Source organism: Diabrotica virgifera, chromosome 2 (genome assembly GCF_917563875.1).
Source record: "Diabrotica virgifera virgifera chromosome 2, PGI_DIABVI_V3a".
Classification (NCBI taxonomy): Eukaryota; Metazoa; Arthropoda; class Insecta; order Coleoptera; family Chrysomelidae; genus Diabrotica; species Diabrotica virgifera.
In genome coordinates, this window is record NC_065444.1 from 81,414,737 (window position 1) to 81,430,001 (window position 15,265).

Genomic DNA, 15,265 nt, shown 5'->3' on the forward strand with positions numbered 1-15,265 from the left:
GTTTTTTAATTGTTAATTATGCTTGTTGATCCGGTTTTTTTGCCGGTGCGGCGCGCACTATTTTTAAAAATCTCCTATTTTTCTCCGAAAAATATTTTTTCTAGATTCTTTGGGACATTCTAAATAAAATAAGTTTCTTGACATTTTTCTCAAAAGTCACTAGGTTTAAAGTTATAAGCGATTTAAAATGCGAAAATGTGTTTTTGTCATTTTTCGGATTTTAAATGTGAAACTTTAAAACTAGTGACTTTTGAGAAAAATGTCAAGAAACTTATTTTATTAAGAATCTCCTAAAGAATTTAGAAAAAATATTTTTCGGAGGAAAATAGGAGATTTTTGAAAATAGTGCGCGGCGCACCGGCAAAAAAAGCGGATGGCCACGCATAATTAACAATTAAAAAACTACGGTCTAAATCGAAGTTAGACCCGATCACTCTTCGGAATCTTGAAAAGGAATGTTTAAGCTTTAATGTAAGTTATTGGAATCCTTAAAAATACTAATTTAAATATGAGTTTTTAAGCCTCGAAAATGCGTATTTTCGCATTTTTTAGATTTTAAATCGCCTATAACTCGAAAACTGTCAATTTTTGAGAAAAATCACAAGATACCTTTCTTGTTTAGAATGACCTAAAAAATCTAAAAATATATTTTTTGGAGCAATAAAAGGTGATCTTATGTATTTGTTTAAAAAAATAGTTTAAACAATCTCTGCCCAAAAATTCCGTCCGGCACCCTTCAGATTTGTTTAAAAGGGACATTTTTGAATATGAATCCGCAGAGAAACCGAATTAGAAATGTTTTTCAGACGGGAGCGGTCTCACCACATGGACTATTATAATCACGTCTATTTATAATTCTGGCATGTTCGTTTATTTTGCTTATCATATTATAGTGGATATGGTCTTTATCTTCTTTAAAGATTACTTGATCATCTACAACATGCAAGCTGTATAGTTGATGATCTTTAGTTAGAATACCAATAGGGTTATATTTTCTTCTTCTTTATACACTGCCTTAATCCTTAACCACTTACATGCGGAATGCCATGCCCAAACGAAAACATATTTTGTTGTACAACTTGTTTTATAAAAGATTCTTAGAATACTATCTGTGTACTTTCCCGTAGTGTGTATATGTACCTGCTCCCAACTTCTGCAGTTTTAATATGGTTTAGTATTTGAGTTGTGTTGACGTAAAATTTTCTTGCGGTATCACCTACCGCATGCCGGAGAAACGTCGCATTGAGCAAGCTCGACCAGGTTTCGTAAAATTCAGGAAGGTACTGACCTGTTCGATCTTAAACTGAGACTAAGGTTTACTAAGTATGGTGGATGCTGCTATATGGCGTAGAGGGCTGGACACTCAAAACAAGAAATTTAAACAGATTAGAAGCTTTCGAAATGTGGTTTTATCGCCGTATTCTAAAGATTCCATAAACGGGGAAAGTCACAAATGTAGATGTTCTTAAAAGAATCAACCAAGAACGCCAACTTTTCGAAACCATCAAGAAAAGGAAAACGGCGTATCTGGGTCTTCTTCTTCTTCAAGTGCCGTCTCCTAATCGGAGATTGGATATCATCATCAGTAGACTTAGGCAAATGTGCAATGCATATAATGCATAAAAAATGCAAAAATGTCAAATTTTGCATATTATTATAAAAGTGAGCATAAAGTGCATATAGTTTGAAATTTTGATGTTAAATATATTTTTATATTCAAACTTACAGATAACATGGAAATGCCAATATTTAATTTTGTTTTACAATCACTTGGTATTCAAATTCTCGGTATCCGAATGTATATAGTAACTAATAAAAGACAGCGGCTTATAGTTTTGTCACGTTTTGTCCTGGAATTAAGGGTTTGTGTCTGCCAGTTTATGTCTCTAGGTAAAAATTTTTATTTTGACTATCAGTTTCACTTGGTTTCACTTTTGTTGTAAAATTGGAGGCGTAAAAAACGTGTATTTGTTATTATGAATAATTATTATGCTTTGAAAATGCCGAAAATAAGCAATGTTTCAACTTTAATAAAACCTTACAAAGAGCTATCTATGGATATGGTAAGTACATACGTATTATTTTTTATTTTATTTTAAAAATTTACACGGTGGTACCTACAAACAAAGATTTTAAAATAGTAGATTATGTTTAATAAAAGTACCGACACAAGGCTAGTTCGCAATAAATCGATGTATTTTTTCTTTTTGAGGTATTTTTTAGACTCCTTGCGATAAAAAATAGGATACCTATTTAAAATTCAAATCATTCAATAGTCTACTGAAAGGTTGCTAACATTGTTTTTCTAACAATAGCATAGTTTGCTTTAATTTTGCTAAAAACAAAAACATATCATATATTGTACTTATTAATTAAGTGCTTTTAATTTATTTTCAGAGTATTTTTTCTTTAAATGTAAACAGAAAAGTCCAAGAGCCTCTTGTAAATATTTTGGGGTTCTTCCTTCTTGCACAGTCATTTCTTGATATTTTCAAGATTACTACACCCATTTTTATTTGATTTAACTAAAATATTTTAATTGTTATGCAAAAGCGGTTAATTTTTAGTTTATTTATACAATCTTAGATTTTAAAAATGGGTAAAACTATAGAATATTTATATTCTTTTTTAGATTTCATGTGAAAAAAATTTCAAATAGATCAGCATGTCAGAACCGCGAAATATTTAGCTAAAAAGTCAAAACCACATCCGGTGAAAAATATCAACCTTCAGTGTCCAAATGCTTTCAGTCAAGTTCCAAAAAACAAACCGAACAAGGAACTTTTAACGAAGACTTGTGTCTTGCATTCGTATCTTCTAATATACCACTTTCAAAATTATCTAATGAAAACTTCAGTAATTTTTTAAAAAATATATTGCAAACAAAACATTCCCAGTGAACGAACTCTAAAGAGAAATAATGTCAATTTGTTATACTCCTCAGTTATCCACAATATAAAAGCCGAAATAGGTAATAATTATTTTACGTATGTGTGGACGAGACCATTGACTCGTCACGAAGAGACATTGTGCCCTTATTGATTGGTGTACCATGAAAACTTTCCAAAATCGTATTTAATTTCCTGTAAGCAAGTGGAAAAAACCAACGCTCTAACAATATCACGGTTTATACAAGAAGCATTAGTAAACTTTTTTCTTCCTGCAGCTGTGCCTAATGATAAATTATTGCTTATTATCTGATGCCGCACCATATATGGTGAAAGCAGGACAAAATTTAAAACTATTTTATCCAAACTTAATACATGTCACTTGTTTAGCGCGTGGAATAAACAGATTTGCGAAGGAAATAAGAAAAAAATTCCACTAGTTAACAGTTTACTAGCGAGCGTCAAAAAGGTATTCTTGAAATCACCTGTAAGAATACAATGTTACAGAGATATGCTTCCTGTTATTCCACGGCCACCCAACCCATTTTAACACGATGGGGAACATGGTTAGAAGCAGCTAATTTCTATACTGATCATTTTGTTGATTTAACCTTTCAACGGAAGATAGTTGCCAATCTTTATTGGAAGCTAAAAAACCTTCCAAAATAACTTCCTCCAACAGCAACTGTCATTCATAAAATTAAATTTTAGTTTTGTTCAGAAAATTATAACTCAATTAGAATCCTCCAAATTATCATTGTTAGAGAGTAAAGTTTTAATAAAAGAATTTTAGTCATTGTGTAAAAAGGTTAAAAGTACTATTGGAAAGGAAATGTTAAAAAAATTTAAAGTAACTATGGGAAAAACTGTGGTTACCAGGTTCTTTCTGAAGTGGTTTAAGTACTAGCTGGGATATTTTCCGAAGCACTTAATTTAGAACCATCTATTATAGTAAATTTGAAATATGCCCCTGGTACATCAGTTTATGTCGAATGAAGTTTTAATAAAATAAGTTTTTATTAGAAAATTTTGAACAGCATTTGATAATCTGTTACCAAAATTCGAAATAATATTTATATGTTAAAATAATTGTATATGTTATGTACTTATAATATTGCAAATATTTTTGTAAATAAAAAAATATTGTACATATTTTTTTTATTACATGCATATTTTCTAGAAAAATATGCATATTTTTGCATAAGATACTGCATATTTATGCGCATATTTCATACTTTTTTTTGCATAATAAATTAAGTCTAATCATCACTATCTCTGAAGAGTTCTATAGAACTGCATTTAAGCCAGTCCCTTAAATTCTTCAACCATGACACTCTCCTTCTTCCTATACTACTTCCGCCTCTTATCTTTCCCTGTATTATCAGTCTTAGCATTTCATATCGCTGTCCCCTCATTACGTGTCCCAGATATTTTAACTTTCTTATTTTTATTGTGTTTATTATTTCGCATCCTTTACCCATTTCTCGCAATACTTCCGTGTTCGTTTTCTTCTGTGACCATGCTATTCTAAGCATCCTTCTGTAACACCACATTTCAAATGTATTTGGGTCACATCCTGTGAAATGAAAAATACCAGTTTCTTTAACTTATAAGCGAGGGTAAAATTGAAGGCAAGAGAGGAATGGGATGCAAGAATATGTCATGGCTCCGAAACATAAGGCAATGAAGAGGGATTAACGACATACAATCTCTGATACGTATTGCAAGAAACAGAGAGTTAATGGACAATGTGATCGCTAACATCCATTAGTGGATTTGTATCTAAAGAAGAAGAAGAAGAGGGGAAGACCAAATATAACTCGATGGCGCGTTTTCACTAAAGCTCTATGCTCCACACAGGAGTTCAAGAACCTTATCTAAGTATTACTATAGTATATACATATCTGAAATCGAATGAATTGAGATTTTATTGTACTAGGATTTATGTATATGCGTAGAAGTTAACAAAAAACTTGTAACATCTTCATTAATTTATCGTCATCATTATTAGTAGCTTGACAACCCTTTTTGGGTCCTGGCTTGTTCTAGGATTTTCCGCCATTCTGTCTGTTCCTTGCTTTGTTCTTCCAGTGGGCAACCTCAAGTGTTTTCAGATCTTGTTCCACTTGTTCTATGTATCTAAGTTTGGTTCTTCCCTTTGACCTTCTCCCTACAGGTGTTTGCCTCATTATATGTTTTGGTGTTTCGGTCTCCAACATCTGTTCAACATGGCCCATCCATCGGAGACGTCCGATTTTTATGGATGTTATGACGTCGGGTTCGTTGTATGCTGCGTATAGTTCAGAATTATATCTTCTGCACCATTCAATAATTTATATCCTAACCCAAATTCCCTAGCAAGGTTTATTGTCAGCAAAGTTGTGAAAAAGTTTAACGAAACTGGTTAAGAAAAGATTTGTCCAAATCAGGGGCAGAAAATCTGCATCAACTGAAAAAAATCTTTAGATGTTTGTGTCCTCTTAGAAGAGGATCCACACTTGTGTACTAGAAGTATCCAGGAAACTTGAGATTTCGCAAACATAAGGCAAAAGTATTCATAGTGAGGGGAAAGACTAACGAACTTTTGATCTCCATTTGGATCAGAAATTAACAGTATATTTGACATATCGTGACAAAATATTTAGCCTTATTAAGTACTAGGTCAATGTTTAAGTACATGTAAAGTATTTAAATTCTAGTTTCAATAACTAATACTTTGAATATTAGATAGTTATCATTCTATGAAAAGAAATCATTCGACTTTTAAGATAAATATTTTAAAATATTTTTTATTTTACAAGAAATGGTAGGTATATATACAAAAATGTATCAGTATTTCTCACAGAACAAATTCATTAACTAAAATAAGTGATCATGGAAGCGTTTAACACATTGCAAGTAGTTATAATAATCAGTGCAATAATTGCTATACAGGAAAGTATAGCAAAAAGCTATGAATATGATGGGACTATAGTGCAACTAGAGGAAGGAAAAATTCGTGGACATATCCTTAAAAGTGAGAAGGGTAACGACTATTATGCTTTCCAAGAAATCCCGTATGCTGCACCACCTATAGGAGAAAACAGATTTCAAGTAAGGCTATTTTTAAATTTAACACCGTTTATATTTATCCAATGATTTTGTTAATAGTCCAGGATAATACGGTTTTTTCCATGACACTTGAACAGCGAGGGTACTGAAGCGTTTTGTCGACAGGTAATACCTATAAGAGCAAGGTGTAACTATTTCCTGCGTAGGATCTGGCGGCCATTTTTATTTATAAACAATTAAATGTCAAAAAATGGCATTTTTCACTTTTTTTTCAAATCAATGGAAAACAGGGAAACTTATGGTTTTTTTAGTACAAATATTTTTGAGATTATGGAAAAGGCTTTAAAATGACCTATTACAAAGTTTGATATACTCATTCATTGTTAATATAGAATTGCGAAAAAAGTTCGGAATTGCAAAAAAAAAATATTTTCGCAATAACTGTTGTAAAAATTAGTGTACAGCTTTGAAATTTTTGTCAAATAAGGGTTCTTTGATGCATAATAGGTTATAAAAATTTCAAAGCAATTCATTCAATTCTTTAAATTCTATTCAAATTGTTTTTCCCAGAGAGCATTTTTTGCAATATCATGAGTCAGAAGAAAATGACGTTAGAACCATTCCACATGTGTCAAATAAAAGATCATGAGCTATATTTTTAACTTGGTTTAAAAAAGTGAATAAAAATTGCATTTATTAGTAATAAATAATTATGCAAAAGTATCGTAAATCTTTCCTTATAAACTTTTTATTTTGTTATATAAGAAAATATACATATTTATTACAATTTTTTATCAATTATAAGATTACTTGATAGTTGTGCACTTAAAACAGGGTAAAAAAGTTAATTTTTTTTGAAAAAGTTATTCAAAAAGTTAATAAGGAAAAATTGACGATACTTTTGCATAATTATTTATTACTAATAGATGCATTTTTTATTCACTTTTTTAAACCATGTTGAAAATGTAGCTCATGGTCTTTCATTTGACACATGCGGAATGGTTCTAAGGTCATTTTTTTCTGACTTATGTTATTGCAAAAAAATGCTCTCTGGGATAAACAATTTGAATAAAATTTAAACAATTGATGGAATCGCTTTCAAATCTTTATCGCATATTAAGCACCAAAGAACCCTCATTTGATAAAAATTTCAAAGCTGTACACTAATTTTTACAACAGTTATTGAGAAAATATTTTTTTTGCAATTCCGACTTTTTTGGCAATTATATTAACATTAAATGAGTATATGAAACTTTGTAATAAGTCAATTTAAAGCTTTTTTCATAATCTCGAAAATATTTGTACTAAAAAAATCATAAGTTTCACTGTTTTCCGTTGATTTGAAAAAAAAGGGGAAAATGCCATTTTTTGACAGTTAATTGTTTATAAATAAAAATGGCAGCTAGATCCTACGCAGAAGATAGTTATAATTTGTTCCCATAGATATTAGGTGTCGAAAAAACGCTTCAGTACCCTGGCTGCTGAAGTGTCACGAACAGGGTATATTTTTGTCTTATTACCCTGGCCTATAAGTAGTGTAATTATTTTAGGTTTACATTTCATAATGATACATAGTATTCAGTGTTTGCTGGAAACAAAACATTTATCAGTGTTTTTTTTTACAGAAAAATACTGACAAAATACTTTACAAAATGAGAACTATATTATTCATGGATTCTAAAAGAGTGGAGTTTATTATAACCATTATTGGAGGTTAGCAATATCTCTGGAAAGATCTTCCCTGTTGCCTACTGTTTAAATAATGTCTTCTTGTTGAAAATTTTCTGACATATTTCATCCACGAATTTTTTTTTCTTTTATTGTCGTGTCTTTTCTGTATTTTACTCTTTATAATGATGAGAGGGAGAACCAGTCCCCAATACCTGAGGAAACAGGACCACCTATACTAGTGGCAGAAATCAGAGCAGCCATAATATCACTAACAGAAGGAGAGATCCAGGACCAGACGGAGTATAATCTGAATTTCTTAAACTTCTTGATGATGAATCTTTACGAATACTATGTAAAATCTTCAATTATATCTATGACACAGGCAATATCCGAAAAGATTGGCTAGTTTCAGAATGTATTACCTTACCTAAGAAACAGGCAGCAAAAAGTGCGGAGAATATAGGCTAATAAGTCTAATGAGCCATACATTAAAACTTTTTCTTAAAATAATACATCGTAGAATATACAAGCTATGCGAAGAGAGAATACAAGACACACAGTTTGGATTCATGAAAGGCGTAGTTACAAGAGATGCACTGTTTAGTCTACAGGTATTATTTCAAAGAAGCAGAGATATGACTTGCGACATTAACACCTGCTTTGTGAACTACCAAAAAGCACTTGATGCAGTTCAACACAAGTCCAAATGGATAATAAAGACCGACGTATAATACAAAATTTATACTGGAACCAATCAGCCACAAATAGGAACGAATCTTGGAGGTGAACGATCCAGATTCTATGAGGCGTTAGACAAGATTGTATACTTTCACCTATATTATTTAACCTATATTCAGAGGAAATATTTAGTGAAGACTTGGAAAATTGCGAACATGGAATACTTCTAAATGGATAACGCCTAAACAACATCCGCTATGCAGACGACACCGTTACTTTTGCAGACAGCTTAAACAGTTTACGGCAACTAATAAACAAAGTAAATGAAATAAGTGAAAGATTTGGACTTCAAGTAAATATATCAAAAACTAAATTTATGATCATCACCAAAAATAAAATTAGAGAAGCCCAACTACTTATCAATAATACACCAGTGGACCGAGTAAAACAGTATAACTATCTTGGAACAATAGTAAACGAACAATGGGATCACTCACAAGAAATAAAATGTAGAATAGAGAAGGCTAGGAGTGCATTCAATATAATATATATACACCGTTTTTAGGCGTCAACGCCCTTCGGTAGGGATCTATGGAGGAACATTACCAAGTCGCAAGCCCTTATCCCTTGCCGTACCGCTCCTCCATAGGCCGATCAGACGCCAGTTAATTCTAGACCAAGCCGTAGACTCTATTGAGTTATATACTACGGCGTTGGCACTTTATTAATTTCATGACCTAGCTGAGGCTCGAACCAGCGATCACAAATCGCAAATCCACTAAACTTGTCGATCGACTGCGCCTCAGCTAACTAAACCGTCTAGACCGACGGAGTGCATTAAATAACGTGGCCAAACTCTTTAAAAGCCACAACCTATATCTGGAGATAAAAATACGGCTCCTACGATGTTATATATTCTCAATATTATATTACGGAGTTAAATCCTGGAAACTAACTGAAGCAATGGAGAAAAAACTTGAAGCCTTCGAGATGTGGCTATACAGACGAATCCTAAGGATATCATGGACGGACAAGATAACCAACGAGACCGTATTACGAAGAGTGGGCAAAGAAAGAGAGGTGATGTATACCATTACAAGGGGAAAGTTAGAATATCTAGGACACATAATGAGAAACGGATATAAATACAGGTTACTGAAGGTAATCTTTCAAGGTAAAGTATTCGGAATGCGAGGAATTGGGAGAAGAATAATATCGTGGTTAAAGAACCTGAGGAAAGGGTTCTCCACGACAACAACTCATCTATTTAAAGCATCAGTTAATAAAATAATTATAGCCAGAATGATCGCCAATATTCGAAACGAATAGGCACTAAAAGAAGAAGACTCTTTATAAGTAATTTGGGCTCGCAGTTTTTGTTTTGTATCCATAGATGACCAGAGGAGACAGGATAATAATTATATTGAAAACTTTTGGCATCATAACCCTGGATGGGTCTTTGCCTGTCTGGCTATGTCCTTACATTCAGTTCTCTCTTGTGCCCTTCTTCTCCATTGTCTTATGTTTATGGTATTAAGGTTATCTTACACGTCATCCAACCATGTCGTTCTGGGTCTTCCTTTTTTCGCCTTTCTATCAGCTTTCATTGTAATATTTTCTTTGTTGTTTTGGCATCGTTTTGTCTCTGCACATGTTCCAGCCATGTTAGTCTTTGACTTTTCACAAATCGTAGGTAAAATATCATAACCTTCAATCGATTCATTAACCTCGTTTCACCTGATTCTCCATGTGCTGTCTTCCTCTTGCACCGGACCATATTCTCTTCTCAGTATTTTTCTCTTGAATGTCCTGAGTTTCAAAGAGGGCTTCATCCCTTTTTGTCATTACCCATGTTTCACAACCATAGGATACTACGAGTCTAATCAATGATCTTTAGATGGTGATTTTGATTCTTTCGTCTAATAATTTCGATGTCGTCAATCTTTTTTGAGCAGAGTATATACGATTCCCGCTGGAAATACGTGCATTAATTTAGCTACTTGCGGAATTCTTCTGATTTATTCCTGTGCCCAGATATGTGAAAGCATCCACACGTTCAATAGTATAGTTGTCTGTTTTTGTTGTTTAGTTTTCTAAGTTTTCCATGAAAATTATATTACAATTTTATATACAACTCCTCTATCATTATACGAGATAGAATGACCAGTAAGGTGTCGAATAAAAACTTATAACCCAAGGTTGGTATTGAAGGTGATCAATTTGACCTCGAACTTCCGGTTTTATATTTAAAACCTTGGAATAGAATCCTAAAGCAGACATAAGGAAAAATATTGATTGATAGTAACAGGAACTTGCTTTAAATGGTACAGGATTGTTAACCAGGCATGCAGCAGAAGATAAATCATCAATCAAATAGGCATTTACGATGGAGAACTTAACTGAAGACTCTGCGATAAGGAACGAGAAACTGTCTGACATTAGGTATATTACGCAATTGCGGTGTCAACAATATAGGAGTATTTTCATTTAGGCACTAATGATAGTGCCTATTTTCTTGAATCTAAAGTAGATCACGTAAAGAAGCTATACCATACCCTTTTGTTATGTAGAAGGTCTTCTTCAAAATCTCACCTTTTTTCTCTCCAAGTCACCTTCAATCAGGCATTGCTGGTGAGTCTTCATCATCATCATCATCATCACTCAGCCTTCTGCATCCAAAATTAAATATAGACCTCCTCTAATTTCTTCCAGTCTTGTCGATCTTGGACTTTGTGCAACCAATTTCCAGCAATCCTTTTCGACGTCGTCTCTCCATCGTGTAGGTGGTCTACCTTTACTTTTTCTATCTGCTCATGGTCTCCACACTGTAATTTTTTGGATCCACCTCCTGTCTTTCATTCTGGCTACGTGGCCCGCCCAATTCCACTTCAGCCATGCTACTCGCTCTATGACATCTGTGACGCCTGTCCTTTAGACCGGTCTAGTTAGACTCAAAAATAGGAGTGAGGCTACAATAATTATCATCAAGCTGAAAATTGGCAGGATTGTTCAAAATACCTTCATAAATGAAATCTAAAAAGTTCTCATAAATCCGACCCGTGCTAAAAAATTTACGCGGGGTCAAAGGTCACCAAATATGGTTTTTAGCGATTTTCAGCTAAACGGTAAGTTTTATCGTAAAATTAGCTCTAGCAAAAAATGTAGGTTAGATAATTATCTATAAAAAACATCTTAATAGTTTTTTTCCTAAGAGCGACTGTTTTTGAGATACAACGATTTAAAGAGTTGAAAGACTTCTAATCGCCATAATATGATATGTATTAGTACACCAGGTAGGTATATCACTGAAGCTGTAATACAAGTAAACATAATATTACATCGGTCAACTTAACTTATATTACACATAATAATATAAGATTATAAATATGATAATGTTTCTACTATACAGCTTGCGGTCTACCGAGGGATGCAATGTATAAGCTGTATTATATTACAGTGCCAACAAAAAAATCTTTACAAAGTGAATGTAATGCGAAAATAATAAGAATTATTTGAATTTTACGGCTTAATTCCAACAAAAATAGTAAATTGATATGACAAAGTATTAACTTATAATAATTCATAACAACATAAAAGCGACATACATCATTGATGGAGGATGTCTACTACATCGCATTGTGTGGTATTAGGATTTTATTTTAATATCTAGAATGAAATCATAAATGGTGCCTTTTAAGTTTGAATGAAAAACTTCTACATGACAAATTAATATATAAATAACTAACTACTGTCAGACACATTGACATAGTGTACATAAACATAAAACTATGCTTAAACTTACAGTTTACATATTATTAATAACTATTTTTTACAACATGTGGGATAGCGAAGAAACATTCAAAGTTATCTTAGATTAATACGTTCAGTATGTACGGCGTCATTTTGGTCCCAGTGTTACTGTCGTATTTGATAACTATAATGATTTTACGAGAAATATTAAAGCTGCAGAACAACGTCGTAGAACTTCCGCAACATCTTCATTTTCTAATATTTTATTTGATCAATATATGACAGTATCTACCACTCAACAGAAATTTCTTGCAAATATTCAAAACAAATCTCGGTTCATTTCAATGCTGAAAGATAAGTTTATTGAAACAGCCATAGAGCAATTCAATTTAACAAATACAACTATTGTTGTAGGTAAAGATGTAGACTTGCTCGTATTACTCACTGGTAGAACTCCAATCGAAAATCTATCTTTTTTTTTTAAACCTGGAAAAGCTCAACACCAATCGGAAATATATTCATCGAAAAGTTTATCTACTTTTAAAAATGTCAAAATCATATACTATTTTTACACGCAATAACTGGCTGTAATACGACATCTGCATTTTCAGGAGGGGTAAAACGACTGTTTTTAAAATGTTTGAAAAACAAGATTTACTTGAATGTGCTGAAGTTTAAAAAAAAGAACTAATTCAACTCCACAAGAAGTTATTTCCAACGGAATTAGCTTTCTTCTCTCTATGTATGGAGCGCCTAAGAAAACTACGTGCTTAGATAAGTTTCGATATGCATGTTTTTTTAAAAGTACTCGAAACAAAAAACAAGTTCAGTTATCTTGTCTTTCTCCAACCTCAGCGGCTACTCATCAACATCTTTTTCGGATATATTACCAAGTTCAAGTGTGGATTGGTTATCAGCTAGATCCAAAAGACTGGGGATGGAAATTAGTCGACAGTTTATTAGAACCAATTCAAACTTTACTCCCCCCTGCGCCGGAAAAACTCCTGAACACATTTTTTTGCAAATGTAAAAAGGGATGTAGCGCTAAATGTGGTTGCAAGAAAGTTGGACTGTTTTGTTCGGTAGCATGCACTAATTGTTAAAACCGGTCGTGCTCCAATGTTGAATCACCAACAATTGAGGATTCATTTGATTCTATCGAGGAGCCATGCGATGTGTCATTATTGGGACAATTTACTTGCACCCAGGATGAACAAGAAGAAGAAGAAGAAGAAGAAGAACTAGAAGATGAAGAAGAGGAAGAAGAACAATGAGAAGAAGAAAAAGGGAAGCAGAAGTATTAGAAAATTATGAACCAGTTTGACAAATTTTCCTTTTTTTTTTAATTTATACCGCTTTATATAACTTTTATCATTTTTAACCCTTGCCAATATCAATTATTAAATAGCTTTAAATTAAACAGAATAACAGATCTGTGGAATAGGCCTACTGGGGAAACCACGTTAAAAAAACGCGCTAAGTACACTACCTCAAAGGTGGTGTGGAAACGTGTGCGCATATTATGACGATTACCACTTTTTGAATCGTTATATCTCAAAAAGGGTGGCTCTCAGGAAAAAAAGTAATAAGGCATTTTTTATAGATAATTATCTAGTCTACATTTTTTGTTAGAACTAATTTTACGATAAAACTTACCGTTTCGCTGAAAATCGCTAAAAGCCATATTTGGTGACCTTTGACACCGCGTAAAATTTTTAGCACGGTTCAGATTTATGAGGACTTTTTAGATTTAATTTATGATGGAATCTTGAACAATCCTGCCAATTTTCAGCTTGATGGTAATTTTTGTAGCCTCGGATGCGTAAGTTTACCGGAGTATTCTTTTAATTTCCTCGTTTCTAATTTTGTCTGTGAGAGTCAGTCCAAGTAGTGACCGTTCCATTTTTCTTTGGGCCACTTTAAATTTGGTTGCTGTGGCCTGGGTTATAGATAATGTTTCGCCGCCGTAAGTCATGACTGGAAGCACACACTGATCGAACGTCTTTTTCTTCAAATAATTTGGAATGCTGCTCTTGAAGTTGCCTGATAGAGCTACACATGCGGCCCATGCTAAGGTGATCCTTCTTTGTAATCTGGAAGTTTGATTGTTCGTGTCAATTTAAATTTCATGTTGTTCTAAAGCTATTTTCTTGTGGCATCTTTGCAATTAACTCGTTTTAATGGGAAATAAGCCACAATTTTACTAAAAAAAAAATGATTTTATTAACGTCTCGACGCCCCAATCGGGTGTCGTTGTCAAAATACAAAAAATATTAATTAATATTTTACAATAAAACGACAACGACAACGGGTGACAGCGACACCCGATTTGGGCGTCGAAACGTTAATAAAATCATTTTTTTTAGTAAAATTGAATTTCATATCCTAAGTATTTATATTTATGGACCAATGCTATTTCGTTGCTATATGGTGAGTCTTAATAAGCATAAAATGCGGTTGTAGTGAACAATGGTAACCTACATTTTCCATAAGTAATATATTTTGTTGCAGCTAGCCAAACCAGCGAAGCCTTGGACACATGTTCTCGATACCACCAAAAATACAAACATTTGTTATCAAGCCTCATCACCATTAATCAACCTTAAGCTAAGTGAAGATTGTCTATATATCAATGTTTACTCGCCACAAGTAAGTAGTTTTTAATCCAGATTAAATGATGTTTTTAAATATATACAATAAAGAATTATATTTATTACATTATAGTAACTCATATTAGTAAAAAGTAGCTATGGAGTTTGCTCAAATTTATGACCTTGTTAAATGTGCATTCGATAGATCTTTTCCAAAAGATTGTAAATCACAATTTTGATCAAAATCAGATTATCAGTATATCATAAGTATTCCAATTACTGCAAGTACAAGCAAAATATTACAATCGTATCAACAGAATTGGTTCTAAACAATTATTATTAAAAAACTGTAATAGGAATTAAATTTTGAATTTTTTTTGGCGTTTCGATATTGGTAAACTGTTATTGCTGACTTCTTCTTTCGATATTGTTAACTAGAACCTGCTACAGTCTACTGACAAGTAACAAGGGAGCCTTCTTCATTTAGTAACACGAGGGCCTATTTTTGCTATAAGTGTATTTTAGGGTTTGTATTTTTGGAAAGAAGAGATCTTAGTGTAGGTTGTTGATATCTATTGATTGCTTAAAATGTTGGGTCATTGTATTTTTGCTATTCTTTGTATCCTAAGCGATGGA

The 15,265-nt window shown here is 32.8% G+C and overlaps 1 protein-coding gene across 1 annotated transcript in view; it reads left to right on the plus strand.

Annotated features, from left to right (window-relative positions):
* Positions 1 to 5,714: 5,714 nt before the first annotated feature.
* The window catches only part of LOC126879536 (juvenile hormone esterase-like), a 37,547-nt gene continuing 27,996 nt past the window's right edge, over positions 5,715 to 15,265 (plus strand). The window contains exons 1-2 of the mRNA XM_050642690.1: positions 5,715 to 5,981; positions 14,550 to 14,687. Of these exons, the coding sequence (XP_050498647.1) occupies positions 5,763 to 5,981; positions 14,550 to 14,687 (357 nt within the window). The 5' untranslated portion in view covers positions 5,715 to 5,762. The remainder of the gene's footprint in view (positions 5,982 to 14,549; positions 14,688 to 15,265) is intronic.